The sequence below is a fragment of the Lithobates pipiens genome, unplaced genomic scaffold, assembly GCF_037356315.1.
Source record: "Lithobates pipiens isolate NorthernLeopardFrog02 unplaced genomic scaffold, aLitPip1_a1.2 Scaffold_25, whole genome shotgun sequence".
NCBI lineage: Eukaryota > Metazoa > Chordata > Amphibia > Anura > Ranidae > Lithobates > Lithobates pipiens.
In genome coordinates, this window is record NW_027507787.1 from 149304267 (window position 1) to 149330284 (window position 26018).

Genomic DNA, 26018 nt, shown 5'->3' on the forward strand with positions numbered 1-26018 from the left:
AGAATACAATGATTCAGCAAGGGGGATTTCCAAATCCACCTCACTCACATACCTGTGGGCTAATCAAACTCCAGCCCTACTGTGAAGCATGATGGTAGTAGCTTTTGTGTTGTGTAGATGTCACATTTTATCAACAGGGATTGTAAAAATCAGGTTTGGGTGAAAGATGGATGGAGCAATGCTAGAAGAATACCTGTTTCAGTTGACAAGAGACCTGAGAGGGGAAGGGAGGGGCATTTACTTCCTAGACGGACTAGGGCTTTTAAACACACAATCAGCGCTACGCTGCAGAGGTATAAAAGCAGGAACCCGAATGTCTTAAAATATCCTAGACCTCAAACCAACTGAGAATATATGTGCAAAGGATTCAAAATTGCTCTGGCCTAGCTCTTTTTTTTTCATTGGATTTCAGCTCTTTGCAGACTCAGCATCACATGTAACGTGTGTGTGTGTTCACCTAGACTCGGGTGATCTACATGCAAATACATACCTCCCATCCAAGAGCCAACCCATTTCTTGCATCAGGACTGTGGGCTCCTGACAGGAGTACTGAGTATGGGTGTTGTGATGTCACTTCTCAGCCTATTGACTAAAATCTGTTCTCATCAGTCTCCAGTAGGGGTGCTCTGCCATCATTTTGGCTTTTATGCTGGTTTAATGGAGGCCCTAAGCCTAAGGGATCTTCCTTCGCAGGAAGGAAACTGAATTAGGCACCCACGGGGTGAGGTGTAGGTTGAGAATATTTTCTTAGTGTGGCATATCCTGAGGAGCCCAGTACCTCCTGATTTGAAATGTACTATCTTGTCTGGCTGAGGGCAGAGAAAGCAGAAGGCACGTGGTGTCAAGTGCCCTCTGGGAATGACCCATCACACTGCCTTCACCAAGTTTTACAGATGACGTGTGCTTTGGATCATGAGCTGTTCCAAGCCTTCTCCACACTCTTTTTTTCAAATTTTTCTGGTACACATTAATCTTCGTTTCATCCATCCAAAGAATGCTTTTCCGGTACAGGTCTGGCTTTTTTAGATGATTTTTGGCAAAGTCTGATCTGGCTTTTCTATTCTTCAGGCTTATTAATGGTTTGCACCTTGTGTGAACCCTCTGTATTTGCCCTCGTAAAGTCTTCTCTTGATTGTAGACTTTGACAATGACATGCCCACCTCCTGGAGAATGTTCTTCACTTGTCTGGATGTTGTGAATCGGTTTTTCTTTACCATAGAGAGGATCCTGTGATCATCCACCACTGCTGTCTTCCGTAAACGTCCAGGCCTTTTTTGGGCTCACTTGCTTTGATAGCTCCCTTGAACGCATGATGTAGGTTCACAGAAATGGTAAATTCTAAATGCAAATACCACACTTTGAATCAACTCCAGACCTTCTACCTACTTGATCCCCCTGACGGTATTCCCGACTGTGGCTCGGGGTGGACTTTCAGCACCAAAAGTGGTAACCCTGAGCCACACTCGGGATTGCATCGCAGGATTCAGGTACAGCTTTCTTACCTTTTCCCCAGGATCCTACGATGTCTCCCCGCACTGTGTGTCCTCCGCTCAATCTATCACGGAACCGAGCTCCGTTCCCTGTGAGCTTTGCAACGCATGGGGACGGAGAACGGCACCAAATTCAAAAAGTAAAATCAATACATATACAGTATACTTTAATCTTACAGATTGCATTACTGTATCAATTTATTTCACATCCCCATTGTCCCTAGTGGTCTGTCCCGTGCCCTGCATGCAGTTTTATATTATAAATACTGTGCTTTCTGATTGGAAACTGGAGATTGTCTATAGCAACTAAAACCATCCTTTTACATCAAAAGCGGGTTTAGACCAGCTAGAAAACAGCGATAATAAATTGGAATCACTCGCAGAATTGAGCGATAGTGATTTGTGGGGAGATCCTTCATCAAACACTTAAAGTAATGACAGTGAAAATTCTGCAGCTGAGCAGATTTCTGTGTTTTTTGGTTTGATTACATTATTGAATAATTTTTATTATATTATTTGTTATAATTATTTGTAGATATTATAATTTTATGATTTCGTTTTTCAAACTTTATCATACCTGGGATGTCTACTAGACTCTTGTTTGGACAGATGTAAGTGAGTTATTCCTAAGAATTACAGGCCTACAATATAAAACGCCAAATTTCCATGCAAAATAATTATACCACTTTCAGCATCAAAAATCTGAAATAATCATACCGCCAGGGAGGTTAATTGAAAATAACAAAGGAGTAGCCCATTCCTGGCCATGAAACCGCTTTTGATTCAATTGTCCAATAACTTGTGGTCCCTTGAAAAAGAATGTAAAGTGGTGATAGGGGGTGCTGTGAGAACTAGTTAGAAATGTTGTTACCTATAACAATTTGTGAACAGATGTCTAAATAAGATATCAACTTTAACCGGTTCCCGACCAGCGCACGCCGATGTACGTCGGCAGAATGGCACAGGCAGGCATATTGGCATACAGGTACGTCCAATCTTCAATGCCACCCTGCCATCGCGAGCACCGGCGTCCAGTCGCAGGTCCTGCGGACTCGATCGCCGCGGGCATACCCGCGATCGTCTCACAGGACGGCTGAATGGAGAAATGCCGTTGTAAACCGCATTTCTACATTCTGCCTAGCAATTAGTGACGCTGATCTCTGCTCCATGTGATTGGAGCAGAGATCAGTGTTCACTAAATGAAAGCCCAACCCCCCACAGTTAGTAACACACCCCTAGGAACACTTAACCCCTACACTGCCTGCCACCCACTGGTTAACCCCTTCACTGCCAGTGTCATTTACTCAGGAATCGCTGCATTTATATAGCAGCGATTGCTGTATAAATGACAATAGTACCAAAAATGTCCAATGTGTCCGCCATAATGTCGCAGTCACAATAAAAATCGCTGGTCGCCGCCATTACTAGTAAAAAAATAATAATAATACATTTATAAAAATGCCATAAACTATCCCTATTTGTAAAAGCTATAACTTTTACACAAACCAATCAATAATCGCTTATTGCGATTTTAGTTTTTTACCAAACGTATGTAGAAGAATACGTATCGGCCTAAACTGAGGGGAAAAAACTATTTTTTATATATTTTTGGGGTATATTTATTATAACAAAAAGTAAAAAATAATGCGTTTTTTTTCAAAATTGTCGCCCTATTTTTGTTTATAGCGCAAAAGATAAAAAAACGCAGGGGTGATCAAATACCACCAAAAGAAAGCTCTATTTGTGGGAAAAAAAAGACATCAATTTTGTTTGGGAGCCACGTCGCACGACCGCGCAATTGTCAGTTAAAGCGATGCAGTGCCAAATCGCAAAAAGTGGTCTGGTCTTTGACTAGCAAAATGGTCCGGTCTGTAAGTGGTTAAAGTATAACTAAAGGAAAAACTTTTGTTTTAGTTTTGTACAGAGTGGAGAGTGATTAGACCGCCTGTCACCCTTTTTATTTGTCCTGTTTATCATTGTCATTGAAAGTTAAATAAAATCCCAAATTTTGGGTTGTCCATAGAAAAGTAATAGAGGGGAAATCTTCCAATGGGGACACACTAGTTCTGGTAACCTGGGGGTCTCCAAGAGATTCCCTTAATTTGCAGAGACTTCCTTTCACTTCCTGTTTGGCTATGGTTCAGGAAGGGAAGGGAAATATCCGCAACGGGACACAGATGACAAAAATAAACTGTACAGGGTTTATGGCCCTCCCTTACTCTATCAAAATGAAAAAATATATATATATTGCCTATAGTTCTACTTTAACCGCTTGCTGACCTGGACTGAGATGCCAGATCCACAGATGACGCAACCTTGTAAATTCCGATGCTTGTGCAGTTCTTGCCGTTGTACACCAGTGTTTCTCAAGGCACCCCAGCAGGTCATGTTTTCAGGATTTCCATTATTTTGCACAGGAGATTTGGTCAGTTTCACTGCCTTAGTAATTACCACATCTCTCATTTGAGGGAAATCCTGAAAACATGACGTGTTGGGGCACCTTGAGGACTGTAGTTGACAAACACCAGTGTACACAAATGTCTGACGAAGATCAGCCCCCATGGCAGCCTTGGGGCTCGGTAAAATGTTTGACTGTTGCAGTTTGATCACTGGGGAAGAAATGCTGCAGATTGATGGAACAATTTCATCCTAGGCAAAGTCACTTTGCGTATTTCAACGGCAGCTTTTTATTGATAAAAGATGGAACTTTTTTTGTAATTTTTTTTTTTATATTGAGACAATGTGCATCTTCTAGAGCTGGGGAATTTAAGTTAGTGATTGTAAAGGCTCTTCTTTATTACCGTAATAAAAAAAAATAAAAAAAAATGTTCTACTTACCTCCTCTGTGCAGTTGGTTTTGCAGAGCAGCTTGGATTCTCCTCTTCTCCTCTTCTCGGGTCCCTCTTTGCTGCTCCTCCAATGCAATACTCCCAGCACACACGTTCCTTCATAAACGGCTGTATCTTATATTGGGTGCGGAAATGAGCAATGGCTGGAACTGACTGCAATCATGGGAAGGAAGTGTCACCAGCACACCAGGATCTCCAAAATTAGGTTCAAAACTTTAATTGCATAGTATCAAAAAAATAAATAGAAGCGTCGTTTCAGAGCCACGCAGGACCCCTTCATCAGGCATGTGACACATTGTGATACAAACAGTCCACTATTTAAAGAACCATTCACCAATCAGTGCAAAGAGGAAATAACCGCCAGCCTGACCCCTGACATCCAATGACATCATATCCCGCCCATAAAACTGTGTGTTTGCTTCCTATTTACATAAAACAACCATCAGGCTGTCATAAATACTTCTAAATTTATTTCAATTTTTGTTTGCTTCTTATTACTTGTACATTTTTTCGTTTCGTTTTTCTTATTTTTTTTTTCTTTCTCTTTTCCTTTATTTTCATATTTTATTTAAATTTTCTGCTTTTTTTTCACTTTCCATATCTTCATGGTGCAGTGGCCATGACTCACTTTCACACTCGGTTTTCACTTTTTTTTTAATTTTATTTTTCTTCTTTTCACTTAGCCCCAGTCTGCTCCCTGTCTAATTGCAGACTGCCGCTGTCTTCATTGACGTATTCATCCCCTGGGGCACATGTGCATAGTGTGTCACCGGATTGGAGTAGAAAGGCAAGCCCCTAATAGTCACCTAGCAACGGTAGTAAACGACCAGGTGGAAGTACACAATTAAGGAAAGGATCAGACACGTTTGATGAGGCTGCAATTGTAGGTTAGTTCTCTGTGCAACTAGGATTCATTTTAGTATGTTCAGAATACTAGTACACTGGTCCACTCTGGCCAAAGTGGTTATGACAGCCTGATGGCTGTTTTATGTAAATAGAAAGCAAACACACAGGTTTATGGGCGGGATATGATGTCATTGGATGTCATGGGGTGGGCTGGGGGTTATTTCCTCTTTGCACTGATTGGTGAATGGATCTTTAAATAGTGGACACAGAAATGGTAAATTCTAAATGCAAATACCACACTTTGAATCAACTCCAGACCTACTTGATCCCCCTGACGGTATTCCCGACTGTGGCTCGGGGTGGACTTTTAGCACCAAAAGTGGTAACCCTGAGCCACACTCGGGATTGCATCGCAGGATCCAGGTACAGCTTTCTTACCTTTTCCCCAGGATCCTACGATGCCTCCCTGCACTGTGTGTCCTCCGCTCAATCTATCACGGAACCGAGCTCCGTTCCCTGTGAGCTTTGCAACGCACGGGGACAGAGAACGGCACCAAATTCAAAAAGTAAAAAGCAATACATATACAGTATACTTTAATCTTACAGATTGCATTACTGTATCAATTTATTTCACATACCCCTTGTCCCTAGTGGTCTGTCCCGTGCCATTCATGCAGTTTTATATTATAAATACTGTGCTTTCTGATTGGAAACTGGAGATTGTCTATAGCAACCAAAACCATCCTTTTACATCAAAAGCGGTTTTAGACCAGCTAGAAAACAGCGATAATAAATTAGAATCACTCGCAGAATTGAGCGATAGTGATTTGTGGGGAGATCCGTCATCAAATACTGAAAGTAATGACAGTGAAAATTCTGCAGCTGAGCAGATTTCTGTGTTTTTTGGTTTGATTACATTATTGAATAATTTTTATTATATTATTTGTTATTATTTGTAAATATTTATTATAATTTTATGATTTCCTTTTTCAAATTTTATCATACCTGGGAAGTCTACTAGACTCTTGTTTGGACAGATGTAAGTGAGTTATTCCTAAGAATTACAGGCCTACAATATAAAACGCCAAATTTCCATGCAAAATAATTATACCACTTTCAGCATCAAAAATCTGAAATAATCATACCGCCAGGGAGGTTAATTGAAAATAACAAAGGAGTAGCCCATTCCTGGCCATGAAACCGCTTTTGATTCAATTGTCCAATAACTTGTGGTCCCTTGAAAAAGAAGGTAAAGTGGTGATAGGGGGTGCTGTGAGAACTAGTTAGAAATGTTGTTACCTATAACAATTTGTGAACAGATGTCTAAATAAGATATCAACTTTAACCGGTTCCCGACCAGCGCACGCCGATGTACGTCGGCAGAATGGCACAGGCAGGCATATTGGCATACAGGTACGTCCAATCTTCAATGCCACCCTGCCATCATGAGCGCGGCGCGCTCGCGTGCCGGTCGGGACCCCCGTGAGTCCAGTCGCGGGTCCCGCGATCATCTCACGGTACTGCTGAATGGAGAAATGCCGTTGTAAACAGCATTTCTCCATTCTGCCTAGCAACTAGTGACGCTGATCTCTGCTCCATGTGATTGGAGCAGAGATCAGTGTTCACTAAATGAAAGCCCAACCCCCCACAGTTAGTAACACACCCCTAGGAACACTTAACCCCTACACTGCCTGCCACCCACTGGTTAACCCCTTCACTGCCAGTGTCATTTACACAGTAATCGCTGCATTTATATAACAGTGATTTGCTGTATAAATGACAATGGTCCCAAAAATGTCCGATGTGTCCGCCATAATGTCGCAGTCACAATAAAAATCACTGATCACAGCCATTACTAGTAAAAAAAAAAAAAAAAATAATAAAAAATTATTAATAAAAATGCCATAAACTATCCCTATTTTGTAAACGCTATAACTTTTGCTCAAACCAATCAATCGCTTATTGCGATTTTAGTTTTTTACCAAACATATGTAGAAGAATACGTATCGGCCTAAACTGAGGGAAAAAAATGTTTTTTTATATATTTTTGGGGTATATTTATTATAACAAAAAGTAAAAAAATAATGTGTTTTTTTTTTCAAAATTGTCGCCCTATTTTTGTTTATAGCGCAAAAAATAAAAACCGCAGGGGTGATCAAATACCACCAAAAGAAAGCTCTATTTGTGGGAAAAAAAGGACATCAATTTTGTTTGGGAGCCACGTCGCACGACCGTGCAATTTTCAGTTAAAACGATGCAGTGCCAAATCGCAAAAAGTGGTCTGGTCTTTGACCAGCAAAATGGTCCGGTCTGTAAGTGGTTAAAGTATAACTAAAGGAAAAACTTTTGTTTTAGTTTTGTACAGAGTGGAGAGTGATTAGACCGCCTGTCACCCTTTTTATTTGTCCTGTTTATCATTGTCATTGAAAGTTAAATAAAATCCCAAATTTTGGGTTGTCCATAGAAAAGTAATAGAGGGGAAATCTTCCAATGGGGACACACTAGTTCTGGTAACCTGGGGGTCTCCAAGAGATTCCCTTAATTTGCAGAGACTTCCTTTCACTTCCTGTTTGGCTATGGTTCAGGAAGGGAAAGGAAATATCCGCAACGGGACACAGATGACAAAAATAAACCGTACAGGGTTTATGACTCTCCCTTACTCTATCAAAATGAAAAAAATATATATTTTGCCTATAGTTCTACTTTAACCGCTTGCTGACCGCACTATACTGCTACAGGAGGGCAACTCCACACAGTATCACGTGTGTGTGTGTGTGTGTGTGTGTATATGTATATATATATATATATGTCTGTGTGTGTGATCCTGCACTGCCATCTGCTGGGGGCGCACTCACACTATCGGAGGGCCGCTTCTGCTGTGCACTCGATATCCTCTGGCACCTGACGATTTTTGAGTAAACAACACAGAACAGGTAACAGAAGGGCAAAGGAATGTATTCCGTGTTCCTGCAAAGCAGGAACTTGAATCCATCTCTTCCCACAGTAAAAGCAGCACACATAGTAAACACAAACACTGGCTAGAGACACAATTAACCCTTTGATCACCCTGTGTCGTTAGTACAGTGGAAGTGCATATTTTTAGCACTGATCACACTATATTGTCACTGGTTCCCGCAAAGTGTCTGATTTGCAATATCGCTGTTCTGCTGTAAATCACTGATTGCTGCCATTAGTAATTAAAAAACAATAAACATATGCCATAGTTTGTAGAGGCTATAATGTTCACGTAAACCAATCATTATACGCTTACTCTGACTTTTTTTCTTTAATCAGAAATATGTAACAGAATACAACCCAAAAAAAAAAACACAGAGGTGATCAAATACCACCAATATACTCTTATTGGGATTTTTTTTATACTAAAAACATGTAGCAGAATACATATTGGACTAAACTTATGAAGAAAGTTTTTTTTTTTTTTTTTTTTTTTTTTTATTGGATATGATTTATAGCAGAAAGTAAAAAAAATATATTTTTTTCAAAATTACCAGTTTTTTTTGTTAGTGCAAAAAAAAAAAAAATGCAATAGTGATCAAACGCCACCAAAAGTAAACTCTATTTTTGTGAGAAAATTACCAATTTTATTTGGGTAAGACCACACAATTGCCAATTAAAATAACGCAGTGCTGTATTGCAAAAAATGGTCTGGTCATGAGTGGGGCAAATCTCCTGGAGGTCAAGTGCTTAAGATTTGTTTTACCTTCAGCATTATAGATTTTAAGGGTACAATGGGCTTTAAATGGCTCCTGAGCATTATGGAAGCGCCTTTCATCTATCCTAGGCCTTTTCCAGTAACTAAAATTGGCCCATTGCCAACTAGGAACATGAGGTTCAATATTTGTGACAATTGGCCCACGTGTTGTTAGGATTGCCTATCTGTTGCCCATATATTATTACATTGCCTGTTTATTGGCCATGCATCGTCATAATTGCATCCCCCCCACATATTGTCAAGTCACCACTGTTTTGAAGACCAAAGAACTATATTTTAACCCAAATTCCAGGTATAGATCTTTTTTTTTTTTTTTTTGTTTTTTTTCACAGTTGCTTTAGTTCAGCTGTATGTATGCAAAAAATAAAATCAGAAACTGCCTACCTGGAATTCGGCTTTAGGCCTCCTTCACATGGCCGTTTTTAGCCGCATACAACTGACTCCAGTGGCAAGAACCAGAGAATTGTTGCAGCTGGAATGAGAGATGCATCTGAATAGCGGGGTTGTTCACATGTAGCTGCACGCCATAGGGTTACCTGCGGGTTAACTAATGTCCCTAACCACAGGTAATCGCTTGGCATGCCGCAACAGATGAGCAGCTGCTGTTCGCATTTAGCCACATGTACCTGTCATTCCAGCCACAGGAAACTTATTGCTGCAGGAATCTGGTGTTTATGGCTAAATGACCATGTGACTTGTCTTTATGAGATCATGCCGCCATGATCCCCATGTTTTACCATGGAGCGGCAACCCTTTCTGTTACCACTACATGCCTTTCACGTATTGTGTTAAGGGTACCCTTTGGGTATACAATGTTTTATTAAAGACTGATTATCTTTTTTTTCTTTTTTTTTTTTCTTCTAGCAATTTTCTCCTAAGCAAGCCGTATACCAAATTAATTTAGCCCAAATCACTCCGCTCATTCATAATGCTGTAGAATCCGAACGTCTCATTGGCTGAATACAATTTCAGCCTCTTTTATAAGCGGCTTAGAAAGAATTTATTTTATCAACAAAAACTGAGCTTATATATTACTTTAGCTAGGCATTTTGTAAGTTTGTTGAGATGGAGAGAGAGATTATACCTCACTCACACTCTCACACTCTCACACTCTCACACACACACACACACACACACTATTGTTGAAAGTATTGGGACATTTGCCTTTACACACACATGAACATTAATGGGGTCTTAGTCTGTAGGGTTCAATATTGAGGTGGCCCACCCTTTGCAGCTATAATAGCTTCAACTCTTCTGGGAAGGCTGTCCACAAGGTTTAGGAGTGTGTCTATGGGAATGTTTGATCATTCTTCCAGAAGAGTATTTGTGAGGTCAGGCACTGATGTTGGACAAGAAAGCCTGGCTCGCGGTCTCTGCTCAAATTTATCCCAAAGGTATTCTATTTGGTTGAGGTCAGGACTCTGTGCAGTCCAGTCAAGTTCCTCCACCCCAAACTTTCTAATTCATGTCTATATAGATCTTGCTTTGTGCACTGGTCCAAATCATTTGGTGGAAGGGGAATTATGGTTTGGGCTTGGCCCCTGAAGGGAACTCTTATGCTGCATACATATGACCGGACTTTCCGGCAAACTAGGTCTGATGGGATTAGTCCGTTAGACAATCCGATCGTGTGTGGGCTAATCCATTTGTTTTTTGGGAATAAAATCCGGCGGACCTAGAAATAGAACATGTTTCAAATCTATCCGACTGACTCAATTCCGACAGAATCAAATCAGGGAAACCGTTCGTCTGTGTTCTGGTCCAATGGACCAAATATGACGCAATGGCAGCTATTGGCTACTGGCTATTGAAAGTCCCGTTTACGTCACCACGGAATGGACTTTCAAACAGACTTAGTTCGTTCGTGTGTGGCCAAGTCCATTCAGAAAGTCCGTCGGAACTCCGCCGAAAGTCCGACGGGAAGACCACCGGACCTAGTTTGCCCAAAAGTCTGGTCATGTGTATGCGGCATTAGGACATCAGCATTACAAGACATTATGGACAATTTCATACTCCCAACTTTGTGGGAACAGTTTGGGGATGGCCTCTTCCTCTTTCAACATGACTACGCACCAGTACACAAAACAAGGAGGTGTCACTGGCCAGATCATCAGGTGAAAACTGAGGGATAAAAGCCTAAAAAAAGAAAACAAATTCAGCCACCACATCTAATGTGGTGGCTGAATTACATTTTAGGTTTAATACCACTTAAATTGTAAGCTGTTTGTGGCAGACAGTGCTGTGTAATTGCAAAGTGTTGTGTATTGTTGGCTGATTTCTACATAAAATGTATCTGGTGATTTGATTGATGATGGGAAAACAAATCTCCTCCTGACACGCTAGGAGGGCATTGATGTGACACCGCCTGTAGATCATCATACATGGAACAGACATGTCTGCTGGCAATGAACATGGAAGTTGTTGCGTAACACAACAGGGTAGGCTCATTTGTCTGTATTTGGTAACAATCTGACCGTGGAAATCTTTTTAGATTTTGGCAGGAAAAGAACATCTTGGCTGTACAATGAGCACCTGCAAAGTGAGGCGGATTCACACTTCTGTGCCAGAAAATGCTGATTTTTTTTTTTTCGCTGCAATATATAAGTGCATTATTTAATGCAGTGCATAGTAGTTTAATTGAAGTAATTTTTATGGATTAATTTCAAATATACATTTCTTCAATGTGAAGAATAGGTGTTTCTGAAACCTTCCTTTCAGTCTTGCACACTTGTACAAGCTTTTCTCCTTCTCTTTTGTACTGAAATGGCTTACTCTAATTTCACTGCACACTGTGAGCTTCTCACAATGCACATTAGAAGCTGCAGCAAGTCAGAAAGACCCTGCCTCAATCCTTGATTGGAGGATGTCCAACATTATGCGGCTCTTTCCTCCCAGAATGGCTGTCGCTAACAGGGCCAGGACAAGAGGTGGGCAGGAGGGGCGGCTGTCCTGGAATCTGTAGTATCATACGAGGTGGGGGGGGGAGTTGGGGGACAGCAGGGGGTGAGATTTGTTCTAGGAGGATGAAATTTGGGGGCATGGGAATAGGGGGATTTGTATTGGGAAGGGGAATAGCCGAACAGGATACATGCTAGAAGGGGGGATTTAGGGTGTTTGTGCTGAAAGAGGTGATATGGTAGGGGGAGGGTTTTTATTTTTTCAAAGGGGGAATTTTTTGGGGGGGAGGGAGGGGCAGAGATAGGAGGGAGAGGATTGTGGGGGGATTTGGAGTGTGTGTGGTGGGTGGGATTTTTGGATGGTTTCTGTCAGGGCTGTTAGGTCTCTTGTGTTTTTTAATTTTTTTATTTTTTGTGCAACCTGCTGGGTTGCATGAAAAAAAACTAGTGCATACCCGGCTTTTAGCATTAAAGCGGGAGTCCGCCGGGACTCCGCGTTTTTTTTTTTTTTTTTTTAAAAAGCCAGCAGCTACAAATACTGCAGCTGCTGACTTTTAAAATAGTGACACTTACCTGTCCAGCGCGCCCGCGATGTCGGCACCTGAAGCCGATCTCTCGATCGTCTCTCGGGTGCTGCCGCCGCCATCTTGGGTGTGGGAATCAGGAAGTGGAGCCTTTCGGCTTCATTTCCCTGTTCCCTACTGTGCATGCGCGAGTCGCGCTGCGCAATAAGGATGGACCCACTGCCTCTGGGATCTGTATGTTTCCCAGCAGGCAGCGGGGGGACTTTCGGAAAGGGGCGTAATCTACGCCCCTTTCCGCAGAGAGCTATCCCGGAAGTGGGTGCAGATACCTGTACTGTACAGGTATCTGCACCCCCCTCCCCCCTGAAAGGTGCCAATTGTGGCGCCGGAGGGGGGGAGGGTTCCGATGAGCGGAAGGTACACTTTAGGGTGGACCTCCGCTTTAAGTTAAAAACTGCTCCAGTGTCTTTCCATGCCCCAGTGCACCCAAACGCTTGCCTGCTTTCCCTGATCACTTTTGCTGGCTCTGTGCAAAAAGAATAGATTCCCTGAACTTCCAGCTAGGGGAGAACGTGCCCTGTATATGTAAGACCCCTTTCACACTGGGGCGTTTTCCAGGCGCTTTAGCATTAAAAAAAAAGTGCCTGTAAAGCGCTTGAAAGAAGCCTCATCTGCAATCCCAATGTGAAAGCCCAAGTGCTTTAAGAGCCATTTCACACTGCCAATGCCCAAAAAACGCTCGTAAAGCGCCGCTTAAACTAGCAGCACTTTACCAGCATGTTTAACCCTTGCTAGTGGCCAAATAAAGGGTTCAAAGCGCCGCTGCCAAAAACGTTTTGCAGGCGCTTTGCAGGCGTTTCCCATTGATTTCAATGAGAAGGGGCGCTTTAGGAGCGGTGTATTCAATGCTCCAAAAGCGTTGCAAAGAAGCTGCTTGCAGGACTTTTTTTGACGCCCTGCCAGCGCAGAGCCACAGTGTGAAAGCGGCAGTTGCGGCTTCTTTCAGGCGCTTTACAGACGCTTATTTTAACGCTAAAGCGCCTGAAAAACGCCATAGTGTGAAAGGGGTCTCGGTGTGAAAGCACTCGAGCTTTCACATTGGGATTGCAAATGAGGCTTCTTTCAGGCGCTTTTTTTAACGCCTGAAAAACTCCCTAGTGTGAAAGGGGTCTTACATGCATGTATGAGAAGGGGACAGCACAGGGAATGAGAGAGGTTGGGGTGGATTGCCACTTAGCTTCCATTCAATATGCTCACGCAGGCAGGTGTCTGCATAGGACAAGGACAGGGACAGCGACATCCCAAAACGGCAAGCAGGGAGGGGGTCAATTTTGGAGAAGGAAATGAGGGGAGAAAAAAAAAGTCTAAAATGAAAAACCCCTTTTCTAAATATGGTAAGCGCTGAAGTCTGCAGCACTATGTTGGGTCTCTTTTTTTTACCATTATTAATAAACAATAAATGAGCTTTCAATCAATTCATTCCTGACCTCAGCAGCTGCAGGCACTGTTAAGAAATGAATTATTGAATTTAATAAGGCATGTGATGAAATAACAGCTCCTCTTCCTTTGCCTCCTCGCCCAGCAAAGACTTAATAGGGAATAAATGGGGCCATAGTGGGAGTGTGGGGTTGGGTTAGAACCTGGGGAAATCTTCCAATGGGTGACGCTTGTTCCACTGACGAAGATCTGGGTTTTTTTTTTCTCCTCACCATGGAGAGATTTCCTCTCAATTCTTGTGCCTGCAGGTGAGAAAGCGAAGGGAAATCACACAGATTTTAAAGAAAATGTATGGCAGTTTTTGATGTTGTGTTTTTTTTTTTTTTCGTGTCGGGATTAAGAAAAATATTTTTTGTATATAATATTGGATATTAAAATTGTGTAGTTTTGTTTCCAGCCAGCAGGTGGTGATCTGGTCTTCATTCTTCATGTATTTACTAAGATCAATTTTAATTTGTGCTAAAAAGAAGAGCTTGATGTATGCAGAGCTTATTAAGTCAATGCAGCAGTGATTCCTCTCATCGGACAATCAAATTAAAGGTTTCAATCGGAGAACTTCAGCTGTAAAGCAAGCTAATCTGCTGGGGTGTCTATTTAGTTAACCCATAGTACCCATACTAAACTGATCTACTACTCTATCCTAAACTACACAGGCATGTTATGTATTAAAGTCCACATATCTTTATGTAGTTTATAAATCAATGTGGCCACATACAGCCAGTACCTCTTTTGTACTTTCTTCATTGTACATCTACCAGACATGGGGTGTCTGATTGGCAGTCAGCAACCATGTCATTCAGGCTGTGAGCCATGGATATAATAAATATAAAATGTATAATATATATATATATATAAAATATAATTTTTTTTTTTGAGCTTCCAAAATATATTGAGGTGGATGACTTCCCTCCACACCTCAATATGATATTTTGGAATCTCCCAAAAAATGAAATAAACTCACATAGTGTGATATTGTAACAAAACTTGATTCACCAACTCACAATAATAATACTCACAAAAGTGTGTTTTATATGTGCGTTTATCCCTTAAAACCCAGTGTCAGGTCCCTTGTGCATGTGCTATATGAGCATCGATCACTCTAAGCACCTTGCTGAACGTAAGATTATTAGGGCATCCTCAAATAATCCTCGCTGATGAGAATCCCACGCTTTCACATCCAAACAAGATGCATATAACCCCCAAAGAAGGAAAAATAAAAATAGTGCATTACCACTTTAAATGATAAAGTTGTCCAAAGTGCCAAAACACTCACATGGTGTCACATGCTCAAGTGCCCCAACACCTTTGGGATGAATTAGAGTGGATGGAGACTGTGAGCAAGGCCTCCTTATCCAACATCAGTGCCTGACCTCACAAATGGGCTTCTGGAAGAATGGTCAAACACTCCCATGGACACACTCCTAAACCTTGTGGACAGCCTTCCCAGAAGAGTTTGAAGCTGTTATAGCTGCAAAGGGTGGGCCAACCCAATATTGAACCCCACAGACTAAGACTGGAATGCCATTAAAGTTCATGTGCGTGTAAAGGGAGGCATCTCAATACTTTTAGTAATATAGTGTATATCTTCTTCTTGCCTTCTCCTGCTCTTTTTTTTTTTTTATATATAAATAATGTCTCAGCTATGTACATACAATTCACTGCCTAACATTATTTCTAGAAATAGTGACCACAATGGCCAATGGGTGCCATTTCCTTGGCTGCTAAATCTATGCCACAGTTCTCAGGGCACTTGTAAGGTGGGATTGGGTTTAGCAGACTCCATAACTGCATTGCAAAACTGGATGTGAAATGCGGGTAGGCAGCTTTTAGGCAGTAATGTTAGATCTCTAGGGTATCGTCCACAGAGCATTGATATAAAGTAACCCAGACCAATCAACCAGAAATCAGCTTTTCCCAGTCTACACTGTGTTTTATATTGGGATTTTGATATTTAATGAGTCCTGGCCTCCCTGATGACTGTTGTTGCCATTGCAGAATCATCCAGAGTTACGTGTTGCGGGAAGAAGCTGGGACCTTGTCATCAGAAGCATCGGACTTTAACAAAGCGAATTTGAGTCGACGTGGCGGTATCATGGCTTCTCTGTACACCTCCCATCCAGCGGACAGTGGACTTACAATGGATCTGTCCCTGGAGATTAACCGGAAGCTGCAGGCCGTGCTGGAGGACACACTGCTGAAGAACATCACACTCAAGGTGAGAGCTAAACTCTTCCCAACTGGTGTCACCCAGATACAACTTCTTCTTAGTGAGCTTAGCAATATGGCTGCCTCCACACTTTATCAACATCCAATCACTATTATGCAGGAATCCGAATATTGTATTTTTAAAGTGCGTCCATGGACGCATAGGTCCTGTGTCAGTCACATCAGTTGAAATGCTTTTGAGATCATCAGAATTCTTTGACAGGTGTATTTTACCTGCAGTTGACCACCTCCCCTCTTAAACTCTCATTTGACCTGTTTCATATGGATTTTGCATTGCCATAGATTAAAGTGAACAAAAGACCATTGGCACAGGCCTTTAGGACATTTTATATTTAACCCTTTGTTAACTTCTACTTTTTCTGAGCCTAACACTTCATCTTGAGACTCAAAGATTGACTGTTAATGTTCTGCATAACTGCAATGCTTGGATCATGATGATATGCAATCTTAGGAGCTTGCAGGTGATGTGAGGCAAACAGTTTAAAGGACAACGTGGGGTGACTGTTGACTTCATCTCAGTTTGGAGTGTCTGACACAGATATCGGCCTTAAAGTGATTGTAAATGATCAACTTGTTAAACAACCCATTCAGTTTAAAATACATTTGTGTATAGATCTAAAAATATATACTGTATATAAATACCTTTTATTACATTGATTACATTCCCTCTATTCTCAACTGCATAAGGGCTAGGGGAGGATAAACAGCAGCACACTGAGCTTCCCATTGAAAGGCTGTGGGGGGGGGTTGTCAGGACAAGTCTGATTATTGGAGGAGAGCTAGCTGAGTTCCTAGCATAGCTGAAGACCTAACCACAATGTGTTCTCCAGCTTAATGTGGTCAGCTTTTAGGCTCGGTTCACACCTAAACCATGGGCGAATGGCACGGCAACGCTGTCCGTCCCTGTTCTCCATTTCGGGTATGAATCAGGGTAGAATCTTTGCCTGAATTCACGGAGGCAAAGACGCGCAGCGTTTCTGTGCAGTGAGCTACGCAGCCGCCCCAGAGACATGTGAACCGGCTCCATAGAAAGCCGGTCATATTCTCCTGCTATGCAAGTTGGATGCGGCACCCAATTTGCATAGGTGTGAACCCGGCCTTAATAGGAAAGCAGAAGGACTGGCAGGAACTCCAGGGATTTCACACAAAGGAAGAAATGCAAAGAGAACTAGAGACTTTTTCATACAAGTACATGGTACAGCAGCCACATATCTAGAATATGAAATGTTGGGTTTACGTATTCTTTAAAGTGAAATTGTCCCATCTTTTGTGTGTAAAAACACTAGAGTGTGGGAGCTTGCACCTTTTTTAATAATCCTTTTGCACCCACGGTCTGTAGATTAATATTCCTGGACATAGTTCTGTGCTCATGCTGAGAGAATGCTAATCTATATTTCATCTAAGAACTGGTATTGTGCACGTGTGCACGCTGCTAATTCAGAGACTTGCGCTTTCATTGACAGTTGTAGGTCATTGTGGTTCCTGATCATGTGATCACCATGAACGCCAATTATGGCGATCACATGAAGTTTGTCTACAAACCTTTTGACTAAATAGTAGTACTAGTCAGCCAAGTCACATCAGCTCTTATTGCACAAAATAATCTTCATCATCTCCCAGTTTCAGGCAAATATCTAAAAACCTCAACTGAAATACATACTGTATAGTCAGGGATGGATTTCTGTTTAGCAGACCTTGTCCATGGCGGCGCACAGCCCTACACCCAGAATTTTTTTTGTCTAGATCTGTACCCCTGGAACTGATCTGTTAGCAGACTAGGATGATCATTTTCCCTAATATCGTTTATTTTGGATATTATTGGTGGAATACAAAGGCCGCCCGGGTGACTAGAGTAGGAGGAAAGTGGCAGAAGGAAAGTTCGCACAGGAGGGCAGGAATGATAAATTCAAACCTGCATATTGAGTAGAACTTGCACTGGGATTAGTCATGTATTGCATTACCTCCATCTATTCTGACCCTGTAGTTCTGCAAACTCTGTCTGCTATCCTGCCTGCTTTTTAAAAATTCCTCCCACTGTCCTGCCACCTTCCTGAAAACTCTGCCCACTGCCCTACCTCCTACTCAGACTCTGTGCACTGCCTTGCCCCATCACAGGAAGCACTGCCCACTGCCCTTCCTTGGGGCTCTAGCCACTGCCCTGCCTTCTGTCTGCCAACTCTACCCATTGACCTGCCTCCCGCATGGAAACTGCCCACTCTCCTGCCTGTACCCACTGCCCTGCTTTCTGCCTGCAGACTCTGTTCATTGCCTTACCTCCTGCCTAAAAGCTCTGCCTCTGATCGCTGCCTTCAAAATCTGCCAACTGCTCTGCCTCCTGCTCTGCCCACTGCCCTGCCTGCAAAATCTAGCCACTGCCCTGACTCCTGCCGTCCAACTCCGCCCCATCGATCCTGCATGGAAACTCTGCCCACTCTCCTGCTTGTACTCACTGCTCTGCTTCCTGCCTGGAAACGGTGCCCTGCAGACTCTGTTCATTGCCCTACCTCCTGCCTGCAAGCTCTGACCACTGCCCTCCCTTCAGCCTTCAAACTCTGCCCACTGCTCCATCTTCTGCAAACTGCCCACTGTCCTGCCAGCAAACTTTATCTATTGCCTTGCCTCCTGCCTGCAAACTCTGGCATTGCCTGGAAAATATGCCTCTTTCTCCTTTTTGGCTACTAGTGAACATCAATCAGGGTACAGAAATCTCTCAAAAGTGAGAGGAAAGCTGCCATTAGTCAGTTGTCACCTAAACAAATGTCCCCGTTGGAAAATTTCCCCACATCTCTTGTTCTGGTGACAATTGTAAATCTTTGGATTTTGCATTGACAGCGATCATCAAGACATGTATAGAGGGTGAATCTACCTAGAGGGAAAACAGACCGAAGATTTAACCCTTCTGCAGTCTATCCAAAATGATGCACACAATTTTATGTAGTTCTTTTTTTAGTTTTAGCTGGATTCACACTTTGATAAATAGATCTGACAATAAATTATAATTTCTTTGCTGTACAGGAGAATCTGCAGACTCTGGGAACAGAGATTGAGCGACTGATTAAACAGAAACACGACTTGGAGAGCCGCATGTAGCAGACACAGCATTGGCGATCCTGCCCGGACAATGGTCTAATTGACTACTCAGCACTTTCCTTCAATCATTTAGAACTCCACGCCTGGAACTTCAGCATCTGAAGTGCCAGGCACTCAATCAAGACTGTCTAATAGGAAGATCTGTGATCTATATAAGCGATTGCACTAGATACTGGCAGAACTGATGGGAAGAATTCCAGGGATGAAAGCCCGTCACTTCTATTCAGGTTATCACATTCTGTGATTTTAATGTGTGTGTGTGTGTCCATAAACGTCTTCTTCCAAGGGTCAGACAGGTCACATGACTTTTCTCTATCCAAATGCAAAGTACTTGCCTCTTTCGGGATTGGTCCACAATATCAAGTCCCAGCAAGCCAGAATGGGATGCTTGGCAGCTGATACTCCTGATTTCCTTCTAAGAAATACTTGTTGCCTGACTGTCAGGGGCTTCAGTATTTTTTGAACGTGACTCGGAACAATGCTGCGAAAAAGTGAAAGTGAAATCGCAGCTTCTGATCTGTACACTTGCTCCAGGTCAGTGTTTTAGAAACCACTGAGGCCATTGGATCCAAATGACAGCCATGGAACTGGTATTTCCTACAAAAAGTGGTCAATGGCACTTTCTCGATACAGTTCTCTTTTATTATGATTGTACATTGACTGTAACTTGTAGCTGGCTTTCTAAATGTAGACTTTTGGAGATGTAAAAGTGCAGTGATGAGGCCAGTAACCCCTCCAGTGGGTCTCAGTATTCGGTAGCCAGAACAGTGAAATATCTTTTGATTGGTTGCTTTGGATCAGTCCCCATACAAAGCGGCTGGAAAACGCCTAAAGGATGATACCCCCCCCCCCCCCCCAAAAAAAACAGTCATGGCCCAGTAGACAGAACATTTAAAGATCCTTTGAATGGTTACTTTGGGTCAACGTCCCTAACAAGCTGCTGGAATAAGCTTAAGGGCCAGTGCCCCCCCACCCCCAACCCCAGCAACCAACCAGATCCCAGTATTTAGTAGCCATAGCAGTGTACAATCTTTTTGATTTTTTGATTCGGTTGCTTTGCATCAGTACCCCAAGCAAGCTTCTGGAATAATATCAGCAGTCAACCAGTTGGAATTTCTATCCTCTGTTCCACAGTAACCAGTCCAGATAATAACAGATTGAAGGAAACTCCATTATCTTGAGGGGACTTGGAAAGCTGTTTTGACATCTACCATTCTTGTATCTCTCTGGCATAGTCAATCCCAATTTATGGGCTGTTTCCCCAAAAATTACACACACCGCCATTTATACCAATTTATTGTAATGAGGCCGAACAGCCCAAAATGATCCTGTACTGTAAAAGGATTATTGGCGACAGTGTGGAAATTATCCTACATGGAGTAATAACCTGAAATGATCAACAAGACACACCACTAAGCAGAGAGAGTAAGAAAAGGGAACAAATTGTAACAAAAATATCTCTCTATGCCAAAAGTATAGGCAATGCTCCGAGCAGTCAAATACCTACTTATCATAAAATAATGACAACAGAGAATACTGAAATATATAATTGGCACATAAACTCATTTAAAAACATTTAAAATCTGCCTCAAAGAAACCCATCCATCGGTCTGCTTAAAAGCTGAATGGGCTAGCTTCTCAATGACTTCTAGATGGCTCAATAGGAGTCGTGTACTGGAGTGACCCGAGTCACTATGCCTTCAAATCATCGTGAGCATGCTTTTTCTCAGCCGTTGGTACAAGATGGCAAATGCAAAGGTCACATCAAAGACCAAAACAAAGGACACACCAAGGTTAAGAACCTACCTACAGAATAATCAACGGAAGTCTATAGGGATTCTACAAGAATTTCTCAACTAGGGTTACATGGAACCCTAGGGTTCCTCTAAAGATTGCTAGAGGTTGTAAAGTATCAATATTTCTGGCAACTTTTCCTGCAACGAACTTTAAGTACCTTGCTTACCTGCATAATTGTGTGAGCACAAACCTTTCCCATGGGTTATATCATTCAAAGCAAACCTTCTGGAGCTCTGTTAGAGGTATGCTGCCTCTCGAGACTAAGCCAAGACTGTCTTCTCTGGAGTAACTGAAGGGCTTTGATGGTCTCCTACCTCACAGTGAAAGAAAACATGTGGTGGGCCCTGCTGCCCTAAAAAACATGGCTTGAAGTCGACATGGCCACCCTATTTATGAGGTTGGCTGTAAGTCCCTGGCAACCATTGTGACCCTGGAGGAAGGCAAAAGCCAAGCTGCACTATGCCAAAAACGAAGCTGGTCATGAAACTGAAGCAGGAAAAAAAGCTAAACAGAAAATTTCAAAGTACAAAGAAATCTTGTAAAAAATACAGTGTACTTGTTTAAATATGTTTACAGACCTGGAATAATATTTGAAAAATTATGATCCTACCATATTCAAGACTATCCGGAGAAGTTCTAAATGAATTTCAAAAAGAACCAAAGTACTACGTGAATGGTATGCTAAAAGCTTTACGTCGAAATGTAGTCACCTATGTGGGGGAAGGATTGTGCCTCCTCGAAGGACTTCACGGATGACTTGGTACAGCATGACTGATGGATAGAATCTCCAGGCGTATCGTAGCTCTGGCCACTTTATCAGGAGCTTTTAGTATCCCAATCTTGTAGCACTTTGATTTCTGGATTGATATCATACTCCTCCCTGTAGTCTTTTGTATATGGTGTGATTATGATAATTTGTATGCACAGTGACCAGAGTCATTCCAGTGCAGGAATCATATTAAGTTCTCTAGAAATTGGACTGTTCAGTTTATTAGCACACTGATGGTTGAGTTTGTTTGAGGCAGATTTTATATATTGTGCTATTTCAATACATATGAAAATCCGTTCGCTTTACTGTACTCCCTGAAACCAGAGCCCCTAGAGAAGCTGGTGGGTGATTCAGCTCTGCCTCTGCCTGCAACTGAAATACAGTTTTTGGATGGCTTCACTGTTTAATCCGTTTCCTCAAAAGATTGTTTTATAAAACACAATAGGCTTGTTTCACAAAGCTTTTACACAAGGTTAAGGGCTGTCATTTGGCTGCAATTTTAATATATCATGGGACTCTGGCTCCCCTCTTGTACTGAAATTGCTCACTCTAATTTCACTGCACCCTGTGAGCTTCTCACAATGTGGATTGGCTACAGCACGTGACACAGAGCCTGCCTCATTTCCTGCTTGGAGGTAGAGATGGACTCAGGCGTGTTCAGGATCCTAGTGCCAACCCACCACCCTGATCCCGCCAGGAAGCCAACACTGCACACAGACTGGAAAATGTCTCACGACCTGTGATTAGCGGTCTGCAGTGTTGGCTTCCTGGCGGGATTGGGCAGGCGGGTTGGGACTAGGATCCCGAACATGCCTGAGCTCATCTCTACTTGGAGGGCATCCAGAGTCATCTTGCTTTATTATTCTCAGTCTGTGGTCTCTAGCCCATCCCTTTCTCTCAATTATGGAGGCCCAGAATCATATGTGGGTGTTACCTACCTAGGGTGGTCTGCATTCAAACATAAGGTATGCAATGATAATGAGAATGTTTCATTAGTATGGGGACGGGGCATGATCCAGAAAGGCAAAATAGTAAACTTCAGATTTAAGTAACTTCCTTTTAGCCATATGACTAATTTTCAAATCTCATTGGATACAACTAAAAATAACTGCCAATTTATTGAAAACAAGTATCTTTATCCTACTGTGCTAGCTTTGTGAATTAAGCTTGTGTATCATTTCCTTGGTTCATCTGAAAAGCCTGCTACACCGTGAATCTGAATAACGGAGGATGACTAGACGCAGCAGAGGAATGTTTACCGATCGCCAATCGGGGAGAATTGTCTAACTTGCACCCCATGCTGAGCTTGTGATGGCCTCACAGCTGCCGCTAAAAATCTGCTTTTGATTTTTGCAGCGCTCGGCGGGAGGGGAATTCAAATATGTTCAATTATAAAATATGAAATGCTCAGAATAACGTTTATAATCCGGCTTTGTATGGAGCTCATTGGGAGGTTTCCACCATGAACAGATAACTTTAGTCTTGTATTTTCACTTGTCTACCTCTATTACTGAACCCACTAAGGTTTAAATATCGGGCCATTCTGTGCTTTTCAGCTATGTCTTTTTATCCCCTAGCAGGAAGCTATTTATTTGGTTGTTGTAGGATACAACTTACCGCTGCTGTCAGGTGACATTAGTAATTTTTACCTGGGAAGTGATAATCATATTTGCTGTGACCGTTCCACTATCTGTGCTTGAGCCAATAGAATAATGCAGCCCAGTTCGGCCTGCATTTCACCGAAGGGCTCTATTGGACCCCTAAAAATGCAGTGTTACTGGCCCTGTCCTTACAGTTCACTTTATTGTTCTCTCTCTCCACAGTCAACATTCCTGGTTACCACCCTATTCCTACAATCAGTATTCACCATTACCTCCCAGTCCCTACAATCAGTATTTCTTTATTGCTGGCCTTGTTAAATGCCAGCTGGGTCTCTCTCTATATATTCCAAGATTGCACACTTTATGCCCCCCACCCTCATGTGAATTACACAGTATTTAAAAAGTGTTAGTACATACCAAAAATTCGAAAAAGATGCCTCCCTCAAGAATACTCATGCCACCAATTTTGCAAAAGAGTGTATAGCAGATATGACGCCAGTTTGCGCCATTGCTGCATCTGCTGAGTTCTATGAAAGTTCAGGAAACATGCAGGGGACCACGTTTCTCCTGCTGCACCAAAATCTTAAGTGTTGTCAGCCTTGTCCGACTTCTCCCTGTCTGGACAACCCCCCCCCCCCCCCCCCCCCAATCCATCCTTCATTGTTCGATTTCCGTATAATCTGCCTTGACTCCCCAGAGCCTGCCCTTCACATTTTCCAGAAGGGCTTCTGGAAAATGTAGTTCTGGGGGCATGTCTATGTTAAAACCCTGCTGATGCCAAAATAATTTTATTTTCCAATAAAGTGGTGAAGGGGTAGAAGTTTAGAACCCATCGGGTTGTTTTTGTCTCCACTGGGAGATCCACCATCTGTTTATCCTGATGACCATTGTCAACAGGAAAGACAGCAAGGGGCAAAATTTATCGAAAACAGGATGAGATGAAAAATCTTCCAATGGGGAGCTGATCCAGGGACTTTGGAGAGATTTCCTTACCTTCTATTGTGTGTCCAGGATGAGAGTTGAATGGGAAATCTCCCCTTTGGGACGCTGACCTAGGTTCTAACAATTCCCTTCTCTATCCAAAATGAAATAAAAGAAAACACACCCACTTTTGGCTTTAGATATTTTATTCCTGACAACTGACTCCCTTTCTTTACTGCAATTTCAATTTAGGTAGCAAGGGGTTAAATTGCACCCTTCCAGGCGATGACAATGTCAGCCTCGATGATTTATGTGTAATTGGCCATTTCCTGGCCTTTTAGAAGCCATTGGCAGGGAAGCACAGATATAGAATAAAACATCTCCTTTATCGGACAGATGCACAGGGATACGTGAGAGTTTGCCCGTAACATTGCGCTTCTGGGCCGTCTGTATCCGTACTAGGTAAGAGAGGTCTGGGGGAGGGGAGAGACTAGTGGACGCCAAATATAAATTCATGACTCCGGCCTGGCCAAAGGACTTCTTACTGGGTTCCAAGAAATCTGTTCTTTTCTGGTCTACCCAGATTTAATTATAAGGAGATGTATGGCAGAATCCAAACTTTAAACGTTCCGACTGGGTGCTTCCAAAGCTTGTCTGCTCCAAACTAAAATGGAAATCTTGCACATGGCATTTTGGTTTTATGCTGAAGGAAAGTTGGAGGTGGCCATTGCTGACCACCTTCTGAAAATGCAGATTGCTGGGCTCTTAATACTTGCCACAGAACAAGCACGCAGCAAGTGAGATCAAAACTCTAGATTTGTATACTTACCTCTGGGTCTGTGTCTGGGACTAATACTAGAGGTTTAGAATAACAGGCAGGCAACTAGTACTTTCAGGATAGGTCAGCAGTGGCGGTCGATACACGCTATGTTGCCAAAAGTATTGGGACGCCTGCCTTTACACACACAATGCCGTCCCAGTCTTAGTCCGTAGGGTTCAATATTGAGGTGGCCCACCCTTTGCAGCTATAACAGCTTCAGCTCTTCTGAGAAGGCTGCCCACAAGGTTTAGGAGTGTGTCTATGGGAATGTTTGACCATTCTCCCAGAAGTGCATTTGTGAGGTGAGGCACTGATGTTGGATGAGAAGGCCTGGCTCGCAGTCTCCACTCAAATTCATCCCAAAGGTGTTCTATCGGGTTGAGGTCAGGACTCTGTGCAGGGCAGTCAATTTCCTCCCCCCCAAACTTGCTCATCCATGTCTTTATGGACCTTGCTTTGTGCACTGGTGCGCAGTCATGTTGGAACAGGAAGGGACCATCCCCAAACTGTTCCCACAAAGTTGGGCGTATGAAATGTCTTGGTATGTTGACGTCTGAAACTAAGGGGCCAAGCCCAAACCCTGTAAAAATAAAACCCACACCATAATACCCCCTCCACCAAATGATTTGGACAAGTGCACAAAGCAAGGTCCATAAAGACATGGCTGAGTGAATTTGGGATGGAGTAACTTGACTGGCCTGCACAGAGTCCTGACCTCAAACTGATAGAACACCTTTGAGATAAATTAGAGCAAAGACTGCAAGACAGGCCTTTTGGTCCAACATCAGTGCCTGACCTCACAAATGCCCTTCTGGAAGAATGGTCAAACATTCCCATAGACACACTCCTAAACCTTGTGGACAGCATTCCCAGAAGCGTTGAAGCTGCAAAGGGTGGGCCAACTCAATATTGAACCCTACGCACAAAGACTGGGATGCCATTCATGTGTGCGTAA

General features: G+C 42.6%; 1 protein-coding gene across 1 annotated transcript in view; it reads left to right on the plus strand.

The window, feature by feature from the left end:
- CCDC186 (coiled-coil domain containing 186) overlaps positions 1-25265 on the plus strand; it is a 143128-nt gene extending 117863 nt beyond the window's left edge. The window contains exons 15-16 of the mRNA XM_077454981.1: positions 15835-16054; positions 19081-25265. Coding sequence (XP_077311107.1) covers positions 15835-16054; positions 19081-19155 — 295 coding nt within the window. The 3' untranslated portion in view covers positions 19156-25265. The remainder of the gene's footprint in view (positions 1-15834; positions 16055-19080) is intronic.
- Positions 25266-26018: the final 753 nt, after the last annotated feature.